Source organism: Myotis nattereri (genome assembly GCF_964212035.1).
Source record: "Myotis nattereri genome assembly, chromosome: 9".
Taxonomy (NCBI): domain Eukaryota; kingdom Metazoa; phylum Chordata; class Mammalia; order Chiroptera; family Vespertilionidae; genus Myotis; species Myotis nattereri.
In genome coordinates this window covers 3,311,830-3,331,410 of record NC_138084.1, presented here as the reverse complement: position 1 = coordinate 3,331,410, position 19,581 = coordinate 3,311,830, and the positions used below count along the sequence as shown (strand labels likewise).

Here is a 19,581-nt window from a genome sequence, read left to right as displayed (position 1 = left end):
TGTGGGGCTCGGCGGGGTGCCGCCGGGCCAGGAGCGGGTGGGGGTGCGGAGCCAGAGGAGCGCGAAGAGGGCGGCGAGCGAGCGCCACTCAGGCAAACGACAGGGAAAGCCGCTCGCAAATAACCCCGCGAAGCCCGGGGCGGCGGGCGGGGCGGCGGGCGTGGCCAGGAGAGGGTTAAGCCCGCTCCTCGCCCGCCCCCGGAGGCGGGACGGAGCCGCCACGGAAATACCCGAGCGCGGGCCGCGGCGGGCCGGAGGTAGCCGAGCGGCTTCCGGAAGTGGCCGAGCGCCGGGGTCTCGCTCTCCGACCCGAGCCGAGCGCCCGCCTTGTTCTCCCGTCCGCCGAAGGCGCTCGGGGAGGAGGCGAAGCCGAGGCCGCGGGCCCAACGTCTGCAGCGGCTCCGCGAGGGCCGGGGCCGAGCCGGCTCCGAGCCGCCGCAGCCGAGCTCGTTCCGGAAGAAGCCGAGCGACGGCCCGGGCCTCGGCGTCCGGCGTGAGCGGCGGTGGCGGCGGCGCGGCGCTGCGGGCGGAGATGAGCTGCGACGGCTGAGGCGGCGGCGGTGCCGGCTGCGCGTGCCCGACCGAGACTTCCGCGCGGCGCCAGCCCCGCGCCCGGCCTTCGCCTCGGGCCGAGCGTACCCCCCAGCCTCCCGGGCCCATTGTGCGGCCGGAGGCGGCGGCGGGAACGGCCATGGCGGCCAACATGTACCGGGTGGGGGGTGAGTACCGGGCAGGGGCTGCGGGGCCCCGGGTGGGAGCCGGGTCCCGAGAGGCTCGGCCCCGGCGGCGTGGTCCCGAGCGCGGACCGGAACCGGAACGGGGAGCGGGGTGCGGGGTCGGCCAGGAGGCCGGACCCGAGGCTCCCGGAGGCTCCCTGAGGCTGGGGCAGCAGCAGCCCGGCCGCGTCGGGGCCCCCCTGTCGGGGAGCGGGCTCGGGAAAGGGGTCCCGCGGGAGCTAACCAGCCGGGAGGGGCGCGGGGGGCCGGGGCGATCGCTGTGCCACTTGGGGGCCCTACGCTGGAGACGGGGGTGCAGCCCCATCGCTGAGTTGGGACTCTAGGCCAGCCCCCTGCTTCTTGCTAACTTAGGGCTCACTTTCGAAAGGTCGGATTCTGGAGCTAGGTGGTCGGGGTGGGGGCGCCCCTCATTTTCTCTTAGTCTCCCCACTTCCACTTTCCAGGGTCCTGTCTGCCAGGACCCTTACCTCCCGCTGTCCCTCCCCCCCGCCTGTCTCTGCCCCCCCCCGGCCCCCCTCCTCTGATCTCCTCCGCCCCCCCCCCCCCCCCCCCCGCAGATTACGTCTATTTTGAGAACTCCTCCAGCAATCCCTACCTGGTGAGGCGGATTGAGGAGCTCAACAAGGTGAGTGGAGCGGCGCCCCCTCCCCCTCCCCCTCCCCCTCCCCCCCCCCCCGGAGGTCTCTGCCTGCTGAGGTCTCTAACTTCAGTGGGAGAGAGAGCGAGCGGGCGGCCGTCCCCAGGACCCATTCATAGTCATTCATTCATTCGTGCGTCAGGAAGGGCTGCTGAGCTCCGTGGGAAAAGTACTTGACTCTGTCCCGGGGGCGGAGGAAAGGGGCTGGGAAGCCTGTCCTTAGACGTGCGCCCTTATTTATAATTTCTGGGGTTTGGTGCGTCCCTGAGAAACTGACTGTTGTTAGTCGTGCCTTTCCGCTTTTCACCGACCGGCTCCCCCGCCCTTCCCCCGCTTAGACTGCAAATGGGAACGTGGAGGCCAAGGTGGTGTGCCTCTTCCGGCGCAGGGACATCTCCAGCAGCCTCAACAGCCTGGCGGACAGCAATGCGCGTGAGTGTCTGTCTCCCCGCACCCCTTCCCCCCCCCCCGCCCCCCGCCGTCTGAGGCCCGGGCATGTCCTCGCAGGTGTCTCCCCTGGTAGCATGCCCAAGGCAGGGTGTGCGTTTGGGGGTGGGAAGGGCCTGGTCTGTGGAGGGAGGCCTGTCCTCACACGTTGGGGTTGGGAGCCGGGTAAGGAGAGCCAGACCGTGGCCGGTGTGGGAGTGTGTGTGTGAATGGAGTGTGTTAGAGGGGCGGTTTGTTTACTTACTTATTTGTTGTTTTGAGGTGGTTGGATGTACATGGGGGGTGAGGAGGAGGTCTGGAGGGGCAGGACTCTTCGGGGCATTTGGCTCTGTTGGGACGATGGCTGGTGACCAAGGTCAAGGTGCAGGGGAGGAGATGGTACTTAGAAGCCTGCGTGGTGGGGGAGCAGGCTGATTCCTGATCAGGACGTGGCGGGACAGGTGAAGGGACAGGATAGGAAGCACAGGGAGTTTTCCTGCACTTTTTCCTCTTTCTCGTCTCCTGTTTCTCCTTCACTCCATTTTACACCTTTTCCTTTTCCTCTCTATTCCTTCTCCTTATGCTCTCGTCTTCTTTCAAAAAAAAATACTCTCAACTTTCTTTATTTCTTTTTTCTTTCCTGCTTTGGCTTTCTTTCCCCTACTTGTTCCTCCTTCCCAAATGATTTTCCTTATTTCAGGCTGGTTTGGGCATGAAGGGGTTACAGGGGAGCTGGGCCTAACAAGGTCTCTGGCCTTCTGGGGTTTCCAGCTCCATCTGGCAGGGGCTGACCTTGGCCTTGTCCAATCAGAAGGGGTGTGGGGGGGTGTGGTCCCCTTTCCCTTAGCACAGGGTTTCCGGAGCTCACAGGCGAGGGGTGGAGCCTGTGGCACCCCCCACCTTCTCCCTGTGGTTCAGAACAATGCACCACTGCATGTGGGCCTGTGGCTCTTCTGCCCCCTCCCACTCTGGTTGGCACCCCGCCACGTTAACCCTTTCCACCAAGGTTTCGGGGCAAGTTGCAGCTCCTTGGGGAGGAAGGTGTTGGCACTGGTTGAGATACTGCCCTTGAAAGCCCCACAAACAAACTTAGCCAAGTAGAAAGCGAGGGGCGGTTAGGATTGCCTGTGATGTTTAAGAGCAGAATCTCCTGAAATCTGAAAAGAGGAAGTGTGCGACGGCACCTTAGGTGATGCTTTTTCATCGTACTCCGTTTCTGGCCCTCAGGCTGGGGTAGGAAGGAGGAGACAAGGTGACATTCTTGCCCGCCTGGTGGGGCCGATTCGGCTTTCTGGTTGGTGTCTGAGCACGGCACCGGGGTGGGATGTGTTTCTGTGCCATGGTTTGTCCTCAGCAGCCCTTTCCCAAGAGCATTAGCGATGGAGAGGTGGGGGAGAGCTGGTCTGGGGGGGGTGAGGAAGGCAGAAGCCTGGGGGGGGTGAGGAAGGCAGAAGCCTGGGGGGGGGGTGAGGAAGGCAGAAGCCTGGGGGGGGGTGAGGAAGGCAGAAGCCTGGGGGGGGGTGAGGAAGGCAGAAGCCTGGGGGGGGGTGAGGAAGGCAGAAGCCTGGGGGGGGGTGAGGAAGGCAGAAGCCTGGGGGGGGGGTGAGGAAGGCAGAAGCCTGGGGGGGGGGATGAGGAAGGCAGAAGCCGGGGGGGGGGGTGAGGAAGGCAGAAGCCTGGGGGGGGGGTGAGGAAGGCAGAAGCCTGGGGGGGGGTTGAGGAAGGCAGAAGCCTGGGGGCGGGGTGAGGAAGGCAGAAGCCTGGGGGGGGGTGAGGAAGGCAGAAGCCTGGGGGGGGTGAGGAAGGCAGAAGCCTGGGGGGGGGTGAGGAAGGCAGAAGCCTGGGGGGGGGGTGAGGAAACCCCCCGGGACGCATTGGTTTCCCCGGGCGAGGCTGTTCACGCTGGCCGCTTGCTGGGTTAGTTCTGACTTGGTTTCTTCCTCCTCCATCTCCCAGGGGAGTTTGAAGAGGAGTCAAAGCAGCCAGGGGTGTCGGAGCAGCAGCGACACCAACTGAAGCACCGGGAACTTTTTCTTTCTCGGCAGTTTGAGTCCTTGCCAGCCACCCACATCCGGTACGGGGCGGTCAGGCCCCTGGCCAGCACGCTCTTCGGGAGAGGAGAGGAGGGTGGTGAGCGGGACGCTTTGGGGTGAGGTGCTCACCCAGCCTCTTCTGACCTCTCTCCTGTAGTGGAAAATGCAGCGTGACCCTCTTGAACGAGACAGATATCTTGAGCCAGTATCTGGAAAAGGAGGTGAGAAAGAGGTGTTGGGAGAAGGGGGGGATTTCCCCAAGAGGCAAGAGGAAAGGAGGACTGAGGAGGCGCAGGCTGCCAGGCTGCGTGTGTTCGGGGACTCTGCGGGCACTGGCCCTGCCCTGAGGACTGCTGCCCTGCTCACCTCCCCCTCCTCCCCGCCAGGACTGCTTCTTCTACTCCCTGGTGTTTGACCCCGTGCAGAAGACGCTGCTTGCCGACCAGGGGGAGATCCGAGTTGGTTGCAAATTCCAAGCTGAGATCCCAGATCGCCTGGCCGAGGGTAAGCAGCAGGACAGACTGGCTGCTGGCTTAGCTGACATCAGAGCCTCTGAGTCGTGTGCTTGCGCTTGTGCAGGGCCGGTCTGCACGCTCAGTGCCGTCACCCTGACAGAATGTAGCCTCCGGAGCTGGAAGGGACAGTGGGCACAGTGGGCAGATAAGTGAGAGTCCAGGTGCCTGATGGAACCCATGGCACCTTAGCCTTCATCTCCTGCTGGGACCTGTCCGCCACCTCCCTTCTCTCTCCCTGATGATGCCTTGCCCTTTCCTCAGGGGAGTCTGATAACCGGAACCAGCAGAAGATGGAGATGAAGGTCTGGGACCCAGACAACCCTCTCACAGACCGGCAGATCGACCAGTTTCTCGTGGTGGCCCGGTGAGGGTGGGTGGATGGGGAAGAAGGACGGGGGAGGTGTGAACGCAGTTCTGCGCCCTCTTCTTACGGGTGGGCATCCTCGCTTTGGCCTGGGTGTGGTCCTTTTTCCTCATCTGGCTCAGTTCCCCAGCCCGCCTGCGCTTTCTTTCCCTCCTGACGCCTCGGTTTCCCTCGCAGAGCGGTGGGGACCTTCGCCAGAGCCCTAGATTGTAGCAGCTCCATCCGGCAGCCAAGCCTACACATGAGTGCAGCCGCTGCCTCTCGAGATATCACCCTGGTGAGCAGGCGCTGGTGGGTGGCGGGCAGGCTGGGCTTTGTGGACTGCGGAGCCTGGGACAGGAGAGGGCGGCTCTGAGCGAATGGGAGTGTTTAAAGGGCAGCAGGACAGCATGCTGAGGGGCTCGGGTCATCCACATTGTTTCTTACCTGCCCATAGTTCCATGCGATGGACACACTGCAGAGGAACGGCTATGACCTGGCCAAGGCCATGTCGACGCTGGTGCCCCAGGGGGGCCCAGTGCTGTGCCGGGACGAGATGGAGGAATGGTCCGCCTCCGAGGCCATGCTGTTTGAGGAGGCCCTGGAGAAGTACGGGAAGGATTTCAATGATATTCGCCAGGACTTTGTAAGTGGGTGGGGCTCAGGGAGGCGGAAGAGACGGCCGGTGAGGGACCAGGACCTGGGCCCAGCTGCGAGCTCACCCTTGTTCCCTCTGCCCTCCTTAGCTGCCCTGGAAGTCACTGGCCAGCATAGTCCAGTTTTATTACATGTGGAAAACCACAGACCGCTACATCCAGCAGGTACGACCAGGGCCAGGGGGCTGCGCCAGAGGCCTCCTGCTGAGATGCGCTCTGACCCGTCTCTGTCCTTCTTCCTGCAGAAGAGATTGAAGGCAGCGGAAGCAGACAGCAAACTGAAACAGGTCTACATCCCCACCTAGTGAGTGATGGCGGGGCCCGCGGCTCCCTCTCCTCCCCCCAGCTGTGCTGTCCTCGGCCATTAGGGCTGGGCAGGAGGCAGGGCCCGTTATTATAGAGACAAGGTGGAAACGGGTTGTTTTCCTTGAATTCTTTTCTTTTCTCCCCACTCCTGCCCCTGTTAGCACCAAACCAAACCCCAACCAGATCATCTCTGTGGGCTCAAAACCTGGCATGAACGGGGCAGGATTCCAGAAGGGCCTGACTTGCGAGAGCTGCCACAGTGAGTTCCAGGGAGGGCCAGGGATGCGGGGGGTGGGGAGAGGTCTGCTCTGACCCAAGAACCTGAGGGGCTCAAGTGGCAGCCCCCCCACCTCCCCCTGCTGACCTCCACCTCCTCTCTGCTCTTTCAGCCACACAGTCTGCTCAGTGGTACGCCTGGGGCCCGCCCAACATGCAGTGCCGCCTCTGTGCTTCCTGCTGGATCTACTGGAAGAAGTACGGGGGGCTGAAGACGCCGACCCAGCTTGAGGGGGCTGCTCGGGGCACAACAGTAAGGACTGACGGGGGCAGGAAGGGGACAGCAGTAGCATCTTGGTGTGAACTGAGGTGAAGGCCAGAATACTCAGCTCCATGTATGGCGATGGCTTGATGTGTTGGGGAGGGAGGAGCAAGGTGGTATAGGAGCCAGGAGGTCAGGACGGTGGTAGAGATCAGTCAGGACTAAATAGCTCTCTTCAGAGAATGGCAGAAAGGGAGCCTCAGTATCCATCTGTGTTTTTCTTTTTTCCTATGTCCTTCCAGGAGCCACACTCAAGGGGTCATTTGTCGAGACCTGAAGCCCAAAGTCTCTCCCCCTATACGACCAGCGCCAACCGGGCCAAGCTGCTGGCTAAGAACAGGCAAACATTCCTGCTCCAGACCACGAAGCTGACCCGTCTTGCCAGACGCATGTGCAGGGACCTGTTACAGCCGAGGAGGGCTGCTCGGCGACCCTATGCCCCTATCAATGCCAATGCCATCAAGGCAGAGTGTAAGCAGGAGTGCTGAGCTGGTGGCGGTTAGGGCTGCCCCGCCAGAGGCCAGTGTGTCTCTGGGTGTTCAGTGACAGTGGGGATAGTAGGCTCAGGGGTTTGTGAAGATTTAGACATGGCTCCTGCCCCAGAAAAGGCCTGAGTAGATAAGCCCCTTCACCTTTTTCTCCAGGCTCCATTCGACTCCCTAAGGCCGCCAAGACTCCATTGAAGATTCACCCTCTGGTGCGGCTGCCCCTAGCAACTATCGTCAAAGATCTGGGTATGTGATGGGGAACCAGACTGGGTACAGGGTGGGTATAGGATGGGGAACCAGTTAGGCTGGTGTTAGGCTCTCAGTCCTTTTACTGTCGAAACCTCCTCTCCCATGCAGGCCTTAGAGATTTGGTCTTAACAAACTGTACTCTTGTAGGTTAATAATATTTTCTCATGAGCTATCCATATGACCATACTGATTTGACAAGATCATACTCCTGTGTGACTTTTGAAATACTGGTTAAGTTTTTGGGGAGTCAAAAGCTATATGGGTGCCCTAGCCGGTGGACTGAAGGGTCCTGGGTTCAATTTCGGTCAGGGGCACATGCCTAGGCTGCAGGCTCGAACCCCAGTGGGGAGTGTGCAGGAGGCAGCCGATCAATGAGTCTCTCTCATTGAAGTTTCTATCTCTTTCTCCCTCTCCCTTCCTCTCTGAAATCAATAAAAATATACTTTAAGGAAAAGCTATCTGGGGAATTTTTTTACTGTGTGGGGGTCAGTACCCCTAACCCCACATTAAGGGTCAACTGTACTGGTAATTGCTTGTCAAACCCCTCCCCCACCACTACGCTTAGGGATGCCCAGGGAAACTGCATAGAGAAAAGGAAGTGTGAATGTTATTTTGTTTGTTTGTTTGTTTGTTTTTTTACCTTGAAGTGGCCCAGGCACCTCTGAAACCAAAAACACCTCGGGGTACCAAGACACCCATCAACAGAAACCAGCTGACCCAGAGCCGAGGCCTGGGGGGCATCATGGTGAAACGGGCCTATGAGGCTGTGAGTGACAGGCTGGCGTGGGCCACGCCGAGGGGGCGGGCTTTGGTTTATGACGGGGCTGAGAGAGAGGCCCCTCACTGTGCTGCCCACCCTTTTCCAGATGGCAGGGGTTCCCTTCTCTGCCAATGGAAGGCCCCTGGCTTCAGGGATTCGCTCAAGCTCCCAGCCAGCAGCCAAGCGTCAGAAACTAAACCCAGCGGATGCCCCCAATCCTGTGGTGTTTGTGGCCACAAAAGATACCAGGTAGGGAGCCCACCATGGGAGGGGGCTGAGATGTTGGCAACCCAGGTTGGTGGCATGGGAAATAGGAGTGTCTGAGCCTGGCCAGCAACAGGGAGCGTGGGTGCAGGCTCGGGGTGTCAGGCAGGAATGGCTGGAGGAATTGCCATGTGGAGTGTGGGGTTGCAGCGCTGGGGTCGTAGGCTTCTGGATTCCCCTCTCCTCTTCCTGGCCAGGGCCCTTCGGAAAGCTCTGACTCACCTGGAGATGCGGCGAGCTGCCCGCAGGCCCAACTTGCCCCTGAAGGTGAAGCCACCGCTGATGGCAGTGAGGCCCCCCGTCTCTCTGCCTGCACCCTCACATCCTGCCAGCACCAATGAGCCCATTGTCCTGGAGGACTGAACTTCTGGGGAAGGGAGGGGGGCTGGAAGCTAGAGGGTGGGTGCCCAGTTCACCCAAGTTCCCTTTTCTTGAGTGTCATAGGGAGGGAGGGAGGGAGGGAAGGAGGGAGCAAGTGTGTGTCCTTGGAGGGATTGGGCGCCCTCTGGTGTTACCACTTCAAGGCTGTCTCCTTCCCTTGCTCCTCCGTGCCTGGTGATGAAGGCGGACTGCAGGAATTGACCCGTGGTGGGAACCTGGCCTCTTTGGGGGGATAGGACCCACAGCTGTCTTGGACAGTTTTAGGGGGAGGGTTTTTTAATTTTTTAAAAATTTTGCCTCCCTTTGTGAAAGGGGACGGGGAGGGGAAGAGTAAACAGACGCCTGGTTGGGGGAGGGGGCGAGCACTGCCATGTCTGTTCTTTTTTTCTTTTTCCTAACGGGGGTTTCTCTTCCTGTCCGGTGTCCGGACTTTGCTAAACAGTTTGAGGCTCCTAAGCTGGCATCAAACCCAGCCCATGCTCACTCTTTCCTCCCCTCCCTTTGTCCCCTCCGCCTTTTGTACGCCAATTCTCAGAAATAAAGATCTTTTGTCCATTTTTTAAATGTCGATTCTGTAATTGGTTCTTACAGTAACAAATAAAAAGCTGTTTTCTTCAGCTCCTCCTGGCTCAGCTGTTCTCTGCCATGAGTGTGTGGGGGTGTGTGTCTTCAGTTGGAAAATAAAGGACGACAAGAAAGTACAGATGGGGCTTGCCCTGGGAGCAGCTCTGTGAGGTGCAGCCTGGGCAGGTGGCCCTCTTGTGGGGCCCAAACTGCTCCCCAGTTCCCTGTGGTGACCCAGGTTTATTCAAAGCAGTTGGGATGAGCTGGTTCTCTGGATGGGACTCCTCCACAGGATGGGTATGTGTGTGTGAAGATGCTTCTTTATTTCCTAATTCTTAACTCTCCTTTTCCTTTTCCTATGGAATTCTGGGAGTTGTTGGGAGGCCAGAGCGAGACAGGTAGCCAACTCGGGGGCGGTACTGCAAGATCTTACCACCTCGCTCCAGTCTATTTGCATAGTGCTGCTTCCTGGGTCCCCAAGGCGGCCTCAGCAGCTGCCTTCATGTCAGGGCCCACTCTAGTGCTCCTGCCCTTTAGAGTTGAGAGACCGAGGTCGCAAGGCCCAGTAGGCAAAGCGCCTGCCAACTGATGGGTGGTGCCATCTCCAAACTCGGCTGTGAGGTGACCCTGGGGCCAGGCCTCTCCAGCTAGGTAGCTCTGTGCTCTGGGCAGCCTTCAGAGTGATCTGTCCTCACGCAAACGAGGACTCCAAGTCCTTTCAGTGGGAACGGTCCAAAGGCGCTGTCATCGGTGAGGAGCTCCTTTCCAAGGGCTGGTGCAGCTGGCAGGACCCTGTAGTTCTGTGCAGGCTTCTGCCCGAAGTGCAGGTCGTGGGAGAGGCTCCTGCTAGGCTCTGTTTTTTTAATTTTTGTTTTTACTTTTTAAAAAATATATCTTTATTGATTTCAGAGAGTAAGGGAGAGAGAGGTAGAAACATCAATGATGAGAGAGAATCATTGATCGGCTGCCTCCTGTGCCCTTGACCAGAATCGAACCTGGGATCCTTCAGTCCGCAGGCCGACGCTCTATCCACTGAGCCAAACGGGCTGGTGGGGCCCAGTGGTTGAGCATCAACCTATGAACCAGTAGGTCCCGGTTGGATTCCCAGTCAAGGCACATATCTGGGTTGCGGGTTCGATCCCCAGTGTGGAGTGTACAGGAGGCAGTTGATAAATGATTCTCATTGATGTTTCTCTTCCCCTCCCTCTCTGAAATAAAAAAAGAAAAGAAATATAAAATTTGAGCCCTAGCTGGTTTGGCTCAGTGGATAGAGCATCAACCTGTGCACTGATGGGTCCCAGGTTAAAAAAAAATAAAATTTGAGTCCAGCCCTGACCCATGTGCTCAGAGGTTAGAGCACCAGGGTCATGGGTTTGATTCCCGGTCAAGGGCACGCCCAGTGGGGGCACGTGGGGAAGGCAGATGTCTCCCTCCCTCCCTCCCTCCCACTCTCTCGGAAAAACAATGGGAAAAATAACCTCAGGTGAGCAAAAACAAATTTGAATCCAGTTAGCCACCAGGAGCCCTTAGTAGGTGTCTTTCTCATGGTCTCCGCACCTTAGGGGAGAGATCAGACGTCTATCCTGTGCTCCTTGCACACTTCCTTTGGAGAGGGGCACAGCCTCAGCAGTTGTCACTTGCTTAAGGTTGCAGACCTTGAGGCTCTTTCCCGAGGCCACAGCTACGAGCTGACAACCACAGCAAGGGCGGCTTCGCCCATCGACAGTGCTCTAGCTCCTGCTCCCTGGGCCTGGGCCTCCCCAGCGCCGTCCCGCTCCTGTCCTGAGCTTCCACTTGTAGGTCAGGATGCACTGACCACTCACTAGACAAGTGGGGGGTGGGGGGGGAAGCGGCGCCTCCTCCTCCGATGCCGTTTACTCAGCTGCCACCAGAGAAGGTTCGGCCCATGCCTTGAGGTGGCTGTGGCTCGGGCCCCACATGAGTGCAGCCCACCTTTGCGGAAGCAAAGCCTTGCTCATCCATCTGGCTGTGGCCCTTCGGAGTCCGGAAGGGGACGGGGCGGGCGGAGCTGCTCACCCTCCGCGTTTGTTCTCCAGGGAAACCCAGGGCGGAGCATACAGCAGCGCGGGTCTCTACTGCCCCTCGCAGAAGAGCACAGCCTGCCCACCGCCCCCAGCTGGAAAACAGCGGCTGTCACCCGCGCCCGCCTTTGTGTCTGTCGTTATGATTATTCACGATTCTTTGGGCCAATCAGCACCGGAACAGCTCAGAGCACACCAATCGGCTTACGGCATGCAGATAAGGATCGTGGATGGGGCGGCTTTTCCAAAGCCTTAACACCCGCGGGAAACGGAACCCTGAGTCGAAGGGACCTGGTTTCCGGAGGTGTGCGCCTACACGGTTTGCCGCCTTACGTCACTTCCGATCGGGCTGGCGGAAGTTGCTTTCCAGCGCATTGCGATTTGGAAGCGCGAGCTCCGCTGGTGGCGGAAGTGGTTGCAGTCGGTCGGTACCGGGTAGTCGCGATGGCGGCGGTGGGTTCGGATGTCGAGTCGCTGCCGCGTGGCGCTTTCCGCTGCCGCCTCTGCCACGTCACCACAGCCAACCGTAAGCGGTGGCTAGTGAGGAGGGGTGGTTGTGGGCTCTCGTCTTTGGGTCCTGGCGAAAGTTAGGGTAACAGGTCATCCTTGCCAAGCGGCGATAGGTAGTGTCGCCCACCTCCGTCTTCCCTCCGTCCGGCCCAAGGACTTAGAGTGGGGGAAGCCCCACCACCTTACAGCCTCCTTCCCGCCATCCGAAACCTCCCATTGTACCCCCTCTTTGACCGCCACTTGTTGGACATCCACTGTGCGCCTGGGGTTCCCGCTGGGCTCTGCAGGGGTGCGGGGGGGTGCGGGGGGAGGGAATGCGGGAGCACGCCACCTAGAGGTGGAGGCCATTCCGTGCTCTGCAGCCGTGTGCGGAGCGGCGGGGCCAGGGAAGGTAGGAATGGAGCCAGGGAAGCCAGGAATGGAGCCAGGGAAGCCCTGCAGAGGCAAGGAAGGGCGAGTAGCATGGCCGGCAGGTGGGATTCTAAAAGTTGGCAAGGTCCTGTATGACAGCACAGGCGCTCCATGAAACCTCGGGTTTGACCTTTGAAGTCAGAATCACGATATTCCCTAACAGGACCTCCCAGTCTTTTTTTTTCCTTTCTTTCTTTGTGAATGGCACCGCTGCTACGTCCCACTAGGGCCAGCCGGAAACCCAGTCTTCCCTGGCCCCATCCATACAGTGATGACATCGAGCAGCTGACTCAAAATGTAATAAACATAATGGCAGCTAAACTTTTCCTTCGTGCGCCGCGTGCCAGACTCTCTGCCAAGTGCCGTGTGAACAGTTCCTGTCGGTTATGTGCTGTTGTTACCTCGGTTTTATATCTGAGGAAGCTGATGCACAAAGAGAGTTAGTTGCCCAAGATCTCGGCTTGATTGAGCTGGGATTTGAACTTGGACAGTGTGGCTTCCTATCTTGGCATTTGTAATCTTTATACCATACTCAGAGATGACCCATGGGAAATAGTCTAGGGCAGCGGTTCTCAACCTTCCTCATGCCGCGACCCTTTAATACAGTTCCTCATGTTGTGGTGACCCCCAACCATAAAATTATTTTCATTGCTACTTCATAACTGAATTTTGCTACTGTTAGGGATCGTAATGTAAATATCTGATATGCTATATGTGTTTCCTGATGGTCGCGACCCACAGGTTGAGAACTGCTGGTCTAGGGTCTTGGTATATTTCGTTCTTCTATGTATTATTTGCACAAGTTAGCTGTGTTTTTTTTCTCTTACAATTTGCAGGTGTTGCTCTTCGTAGCACTTACAGATGGTTTCAGACAGCGGTCGCCAACCTTTCGGACCTCACCGACCACCAGTGGTCCGTGGACCACCGGTTGGTGACCGCTGGTTTAAGAAATACTTGTAGCCCTAACCGGTTTGGCTCAGTGGATAGATAGAGTGTCGGCCTGCAGACTCAAGGGTCCCAGGTTCGATTCCGGTCAAGGGCATGTACCTTGGTTGCGGGCACATCCCCAGTAGGGGATGTGCAAGAGGCAGCTGATCGATGTTTCTCTCTCATCGATGTTTCTAACTTTCTATCCTTCTCCCTTCCTCTCTGTAAAAAATCAACAAAATATATTTTTTTTAAAAAAGAAATACTTGTAGTGTAGTCAGTTCTGGGAACCGCTTGAAATGCACTATATGTAAAGACGGACAAAAGAGGAAGGCAGAGGGAGCCAGGAGTTCGTTTATTCAAAGTTCACGCTTTCTATGGCTTGGAAGGGTCAGTAGGATTTAGGGGGGCGGGTAACAGGCACCCTGAGGAGCGAGTTTGGAAGTTTTTGTTTCGTGTTTGTCTTTGCAGGACCCAGCCTGGATGCCCACTTGGGAGGCCGGAAGCACCGGCATCTGGTAGAACTACGAGCTGCCCGAAAGGCTCAGGGACTTCGAAGTGTGTTTGTCAGTGGCTTCCCCCGGGATGTGGATTCTACTCAGCTTTCTGAGTACTTCCAGGCGTTTGGACCTGTGGCCAGTGTCGTCATGGATAAGGACAAGGTAGAATGAATGCGTCTGGGGGTAAATGAGGAGTCAGGTGTTCCACGCAGCAAAAGAGATGAGAGGAACCAGGCGTCCGTTTTGGCCAGCTCCTAACGCGGCTTGCCCATGGACTGGGTCAGCTTTGTGAATAACACCCAACGTGAACTTTCTCAGTTCACCGGGTTAGTCATGGGGTACTTGTTGGTTGTTTACTTGTTCGGCCAGTCTCTTACTTGCCAATTACCATTAACTGCTGACTGCACTAGGCGCTGCTTGGAGCCGAATTTTTAAAAAATGGTTCATTTTGACACATGTCCCCAGTTTCCCCCACCCCCTTGCCCAGTGAACATCATTGAACTCAGCCACAAGATAGCAACACGACTATCCTATTGCCCTCATGCTTAGATGGTAAGTTAGAGGCAGGGCTTATGATTTTATCTCGCACAGTGTTCATTGCGTGGATTCTTCATCTACGTTAAATGACTCTAATCACAGCAGGAAGGTGAGGGGATGGGTCCAATATAACCAGTGAAATCACGTCATTGGGAAGAGTGGGGCAATGGGATAGGTAAAGTGAGACTTTCAGAGGCCAACTGGGGTGAGTAACATGTGTGGGATCCAAGTGAAGGAGAGACTTGCTTGTCCAAATGTTTCCCGTTGCTCCAGAAACAGCAAGCAGACATTCCCAGTTCACAGGGTGCTCCCCGTTTAACCTTCCGTGCCCCCTCTCAGACCACGCGTTTGGGTTCTTGGTTGCGGACCCGTCATCCCTGCCCCTGTTGTGATTTCCCAGGGAGTGTTTGCCATCGTGGAGATGGGGGACGTGGGCTCCCGGGAGGCTGTTCTGTCCCAGCCCCAGCACAGCCTGGGGGGACAGCGCCTGCGCGTCCGGCCACGGGAACAGAAAGAATTCCAGAGGCCGGCCTCCAAATCTCCCAAAGGAGCGGCCCCCGACAGTCACCAGCTGGCCACAGCCCTGGCCGAGGCCCCGGACGTGGGGGCGCAGATGGTGAAGCTCGTGGGGCTGCGGGAGTTGTCCCAGGCCGAGCGGCAGCTTCGGAGCCTCGTGGTGGCGCTGATCCAAGAGGTCTTCACAGAGTTCTTCCCCGGTGAGCGCCTCCCGCCCGAGCCCATGCTGTCCCCCCGCCTGCTTCCCCGGTGCCCCCTCCGCTGGCCGTGTGTGCTCGGTGGCTCTTTCATCTTTGTGCTTCCACGCTTAGCCCCCCAATGTCTCCTGACCTTGTTCTCTGCTCCGCACCCAGGCTGTGTGGTCCACCCTTTTGGCTCTTCCATAAACAGCTTTGACGTCCATGACTGTGATCTTGACCTCTTCCTGGATCTGGGTGACTTGGAAGAGCCCCCGGTGAGTGACCAGGGTGGTCGTCAGTGGGAATGGCTATGTGACGGGGCAAGCAGGTCACCTCTCAGGCCTTAGTTCCTCATCTGTTAAGAGGGGATCATAGGAGCTGCCTGAAAGATATTGTACTTCGAGAAATGTGAATGTGGATGTGGATTGATATGCAAATGAACTGACATGAGATAGATGGCATTTGTAACAGGAAAAAGCCCAGATTTCAAAATGGCATGTATATCTTATTTTGGCTGGAAAAATATATATATATAATAGGACATATAATGAGGTCATTTTGGGGTTATGTTTTTTGCTTCTCTGTGTTTTTTACTATCTGAGGTACAGGTTCTGCTTTTGGAATAGGAAAGGGTTATTACATTTTTCAGAGTTTTATGTTCACAGCAAAATTAAGCAGAAAGTATAAAGTTCCCATCTACCTCCAGCCCCTCAAAAAGGGTTACTTTTAAAAGAAAATTTCCTTTATCATCGTCTCTACACACGTACACTGTATTTTCTGAATCATTTGAGAGCAGGTTGCACACCACGCCTTTACCCCTTCCTGTTCCAGCGTGCACCACCTCGGAACCGAGGGGCTCTAGCGTGTGCAGAACACAGTGCCGTTAGCACGTTGAGGGAATGTTACGCTGAGCAGGTGTAAAGCTCGGCAGGGCTTTCATGGGCAGTACACACTCCCGTCTGGTCAGCCGCCCTCACAATGGACGCTTGCGTTGTCGCTTTAGTCTTCTTTCCCCTGGAACAGTTTCTCTGCCTTTTTTGACAATGACATTTCTGTAGGCTAGAGACCATTGTTTTATGTCATTGAAAGGTTATTTTTAATGAAAAGAAAAGTATTGTGAAGATTAAATGAGTTATAGGTATAAAGTCCTTGGAATAGGGCCTGGCACATAATAAGCAGTAAGTCATAGTTTGTTTTGGGGACCGAATGGTCCTTGATTAGGGGACAGCAGGAGAGGAATTCACTCAGCTCATTCCCATCCACAGCCGGTCCCAAAGGCTCCGGAGTCTCCGTCGTTGGACTCGGCCCTCGCATCCCCGCTGGATCCTCAAGCCCTGGCCTGCACCCCAGCATCCTCTTCAGACTCGCAGCCCCCAGCTTCTCCCCAAGACTCAGAAGCCCTGGACTTTGAAATCCCTTCCTCCTCTGTGGCACCTCCGACTCCGGACTCGGCTTTGGCCTCCGAGACCCTGGCCTCTCCCCAGTCCCTGCCTCCAGCCTCACCGCTGCAGGAGGACCGGGGAGAGGGGGAGCTGGGGAAGGCTCTGGAGCTGGCAGAGGCCCCGAAGGGGGAGAAGACCGAGCAGGGAGCCATGCTGGAGCTGGTGGGGTCCATTCTTCGGGGCTGTGTTCCTGGAGTGTACCGAGTCCAAACTGTGCCCTCTGCCCGGCGCCCCGTGGTCAAGTTCTGCCATCGGCCTTCAGGTCTCCACGGGGACGTCTCCCTCAGTAACCGGTACCTGTTTCGGGGGTGATTGGGGAGGGGCGGCTGAGGAGGAAGCCTGGTGTGGGGCGCTCCTGCATCTGCTGGCCTCGAGGTTGTCCTGTTGGGTCCCGTCCTTCCTGCCACGCACCTCCTGTGGCTGCCATTCCGTGTCCATGAAGCGGGGGTTTGGAAATGCTATTTTGAAGGGATTTAGATAGTTTCATGGTTGAATCGATTTGGGAAATGCTAAGTTAAACACAAATAGGTTTCTCCCTTCCCTCCCTTTCCCCACTTCCTCTTTCTCTCTTCCTCCTTCCCTTTTCTTCCTTTCCTCCCTCCCTCCTGTCTTCGTTGCTCTGCACACGAAGGCTCTGAGCAGCCTTACAGTGATCTGCTCCGTGGATGTCCGACAGGCATAGAGGACGGGTAGCATGCGGCCTGCTCTGCACAGCCTCTCAGAAGGCCAGTGTGTCAGCAGACACTGTGGGAACCCTCTCCTGGCCTATTCCCGGCTCCCCTTACCAAGTCTGGAATAAGATCTGGGGGAGATGCCTTCAGAGGGTTCCTGCGCCCTAACATCCTTGTCTGCTCTTTGTTCCAGGCTGGCCCTGCATAACTCCCGCTTCCTGAGTCTCTGCTCCGAGCTGGATGAGCGGGTGCGGCCCCTGGTGTACACCCTCCGCTGCTGGGCTCAGGGTCGAGGGCTGACAGGTGAGAGTTGGACGGCCCAGGGGCTGAGTTGGTGTTGGGGCAAAGGAGGGAGGCAGATACAGAAACCAGGGTTGAGAAAACCCGCCTGGGAGGGCACCGGAAGCACCTCTAATCTCATGAATCATCATTTCCCCAGGGAGTGGCCCCCTTCTCAATAACTACGCCCTGACCTTGCTCGTGATCTATTTCCTTCAGACCAGGGACCCTCCTGTGTTGCCCACTGTGTCCCAGCTCACCCAGAAAGCAGGTACGCAGCCGGCCTCCACCCTCTCTCGTTAGCGTCATCTCACCTGCTCTTTATCTCATGTAGACACCCTGAGCTCCAAGGGGACTGAGAGCTCCCTTGTCACCACTCTCTCCAACGCCCCCCCCCCCCCGTCTTCCAGCTTCCAGGCTGACCCCCCCTTTTCTCCTCTCCCAGGTGAGGGTGAGCAGGTGGCGGTGGACGGCTGGGACTGTAGTTTCCCCAGAGATGCCTCGAGACTGGAGCCCAGCGCCAACAAGGAGCCCCTGAGTGAGTGTGGGGACCAGGAGGAGATGTTAATGGCGGCAGGTGGCATCCACCCACAGTTCCTGGGGCCGCATGGCCCTCACAGCGCCTAGGGTCAGCTAGTGTTACTGCCGCTCACAGCTGAAGAAGTCGGGTCCTGGATTAAAGGGGGGCTGCACTGCTGCCAGGGGAAGGAGCAGCATCTGGGGAGGGGAGGACGCTGCTAGGGGCACAGCGTGCGAGCTTGGCCTCTTGCTTGCAGGGCTCAGAGAGGCCTGGCTGCTGGCACTGGTGAGCTCCTTGAAGGGGGAAAGCAAGTCCTGCTAAGTGAATGGCTCTGGTTCAGGGCCTGTCTCGGTTCTGGCCTCTGAGTCACCCCCCTTCCCTGGTCTTCCTCCTCCTCCAGGTTCCCTGCTGGCCCAGTTCTTCTCCTGTGTGTCTTGCTGGGATCTTCGTGGCTCACTGCTGTCCCTTCGGGAGGGTCAGGCACTGCCTGTGGCGGGGGACCTGCCCTCCAACCGCTGGGAAGGCCTGCGTCTCGGCCCCATGAATCTCCAGGACCCCTTTGACCTGAGTCACAATGTGGCAGCCAACGTAACCAGCAGGGTAGCCGGGCGGCTACAGAACTGCTGCCGCGCGGCAGCCAGTTACTGCCGAAGCCTCCAGTACCAGCACCGTTCTTCCCGGGGTCGGGACTGGGGGCTGCTCCCCCTTCTGCAGCCCAGCTCCCCTAGCGCCCTGCTGTCTGCAACCCCCATCCCCTTCCCTCCTGCTCCCTTCACCCAGCTCACTGCTGCCCTGGCCCAGGTGTTAAGGGAAGCATTGGGGTGCCGGCTGGAACAGGGAACCAAGAGACTGCGGCCAGAGGGAGGTGGGACTGGGGGTTCTCCCCGGGAAGGGTCACGCAAGAGACTGAAAATAGTCAGACAGAAAAACAGCCCCGAGGACGGGGAGCAGGAGCCGCAGGCGTGTGCAGGGGGCCCGAGCGGAGAAGGGTTGGAAGAAATGGTTACAGAGGTTGGAGAAGCTACACAAGACTGGGCCCTGCAGAGCCCTGGGCAGCCAGCGGCGCCTCCCCTGCCAACTGCAAAGCTGCTGGCCCCTGGAGAAGAGCAGCAGCCAGGCCATGCAGGACCTCAGGCCACCGAAGAAGGGGCCCAGGTTGAGACGAGGAAGGGGGCGTCGCTCTCTCCAGTGAGCTGGCGCTGTGCCTTGTGGCACCGAGTGTGGCAGGGGCGGCGGCGGGCCCGGAGATGCCTGCAGCAGCAGACCAAGGCAGGCACCGCGGGCGGGGCGGGCACGGGGGTGGAGTGGCTGGCGACGGAGGCTCGCGTGACCCAGGAGCTGAGAGCACTGGGCAGTGCCGAGCAGAGGCCGGAGGCTGAGCCGCTCCTGACCTTCGTGGTGTCTGCCTCCCAGGCCGACCAGGCGCTCACTGTGACCCCACTGCAGGATTCCCAAGGCCTGTTCCCTGATCTCCATCATTTCTTACAGGTTTTCCTCCCTCAAGCCCTTCGCAATCTCCTTAAGTGAAGCCTGGCACCTGAAAGGGCAATAAAGCTGCTGGTTTAATACCTGCTACAGCTTCTGGAATTCCCACCTGGTGACGGCCCTCCTTCCGCGCCCCAGCCTTATCGCAGCCTTCTGAGGCCTGGCCGCCCTGCCAGCCTCTGTCACACTTGGAGGGAGTGGCTGGGACCCTTTGGTGCCTGCAGCCTCTCAGCAGAGCTCTGGGTGCTGGGGTGCGGGTGCGGGTACTGCACAGTGCCTGTGAGAACACCCGACTGCCTGACCTTCAGGCCTGGACATGGGTAAAGGGCAGCCCATCAGTTTGTCTTAAACTGTCCACTCCTGGGTGACAGGAGGTGGGCACGAAAGGGCTGCTCTCCCTTGGCCCCTCCCCTGCTTCTGCAGAGATAGCATCCCGGAGCTGCAAGGCAGTCCAATGAGAGAAAACCAATTTAAGTTTCAGACGGTTATCCACTAGACAGTGGTTCTCAACCTGTGAGTCGCGACCCCTTTGGGGTCGCCTAAGACCATCGGAAAACACATGTATAATTACATACAGTTTTTGTGATTAATCACTATGCTTTTATTATGTTCAATTTGTAACAATGAAAATCCATCCTGCATATCAGATATTTACATTACAATTC

General features: G+C 57.9%; 2 protein-coding genes across 2 annotated transcripts; both read left to right on the top strand.

The window, feature by feature from the left end:
- The first annotated feature begins 144 nt into the window (after positions 1-144).
- On the top strand, positions 145-8,950 carry MTA2 (metastasis associated 1 family member 2). The gene is made up of 18 exons (XM_081098127.1): positions 145-719; positions 1,295-1,362; positions 1,713-1,806; positions 3,757-3,874; positions 3,991-4,054; positions 4,220-4,337; positions 4,610-4,712; positions 4,890-4,989; positions 5,149-5,337; positions 5,438-5,512; positions 5,593-5,651; positions 5,815-5,912; positions 6,043-6,182; positions 6,434-6,662; positions 6,836-6,925; positions 7,576-7,694; positions 7,795-7,937; positions 8,150-8,950. Exons 1-18 carry the CDS (start codon positions 692-694, stop codon positions 8,313-8,315), a joined length of 2,001 nt encoding a protein of 666 aa, XP_080954253.1. The 5' UTR covers positions 145-691; the 3' UTR covers positions 8,316-8,950.
- A 2,421-nt stretch (positions 8,951-11,371) lies between these two features.
- Positions 11,372-19,012, top strand: TUT1 (terminal uridylyl transferase 1, U6 snRNA-specific). The gene is made up of 9 exons (XM_081099328.1): positions 11,372-11,465; positions 13,259-13,449; positions 14,225-14,540; positions 14,694-14,794; positions 15,785-16,254; positions 16,826-16,935; positions 17,072-17,182; positions 17,357-17,449; positions 17,832-19,012. The coding sequence occupies exons 1-9, from the start codon at positions 11,384-11,386 to the stop codon at positions 18,956-18,958; spliced, it is 2,601 nt and encodes an 866-aa protein (XP_080955454.1). The 5' UTR covers positions 11,372-11,383; the 3' UTR covers positions 18,959-19,012.
- The last annotated feature ends 569 nt before the right edge of the window (positions 19,013-19,581 follow it).

Coding starts and splice junctions, on each gene's coding strand:
- MTA2 (XM_081098127.1), top strand. CDS start 692: ATGGCGGCCAACATGTACCGGGTGGGGG. Junction 4,338..4,609: donor CCCAGATCGCCTGGCCGAGG/GTAAGCAGCAGG, acceptor CCCTTTCCTCAG/GGGAGTCTGATAACCGGAAC. Junction 7,938..8,149: donor GTGGCCACAAAAGATACCAG/GTAGGGAGCCCA, acceptor CTTCCTGGCCAG/GGCCCTTCGGAAAGCTCTGA.
- TUT1 (XM_081099328.1), top strand. CDS start 11,384: ATGGCGGCGGTGGGTTCGGATGTCGAGTCGCTGCCGCGTGGCGCTTTC. Junction 13,450..14,224: donor TCGTCATGGATAAGGACAAG/GTAGAATGAATG, acceptor GTGATTTCCCAG/GGAGTGTTTGCCATCGTGGA. Junction 16,936..17,071: donor TCAGGGTCGAGGGCTGACAG/GTGAGAGTTGGA, acceptor TCATTTCCCCAG/GGAGTGGCCCCCTTCTCAAT.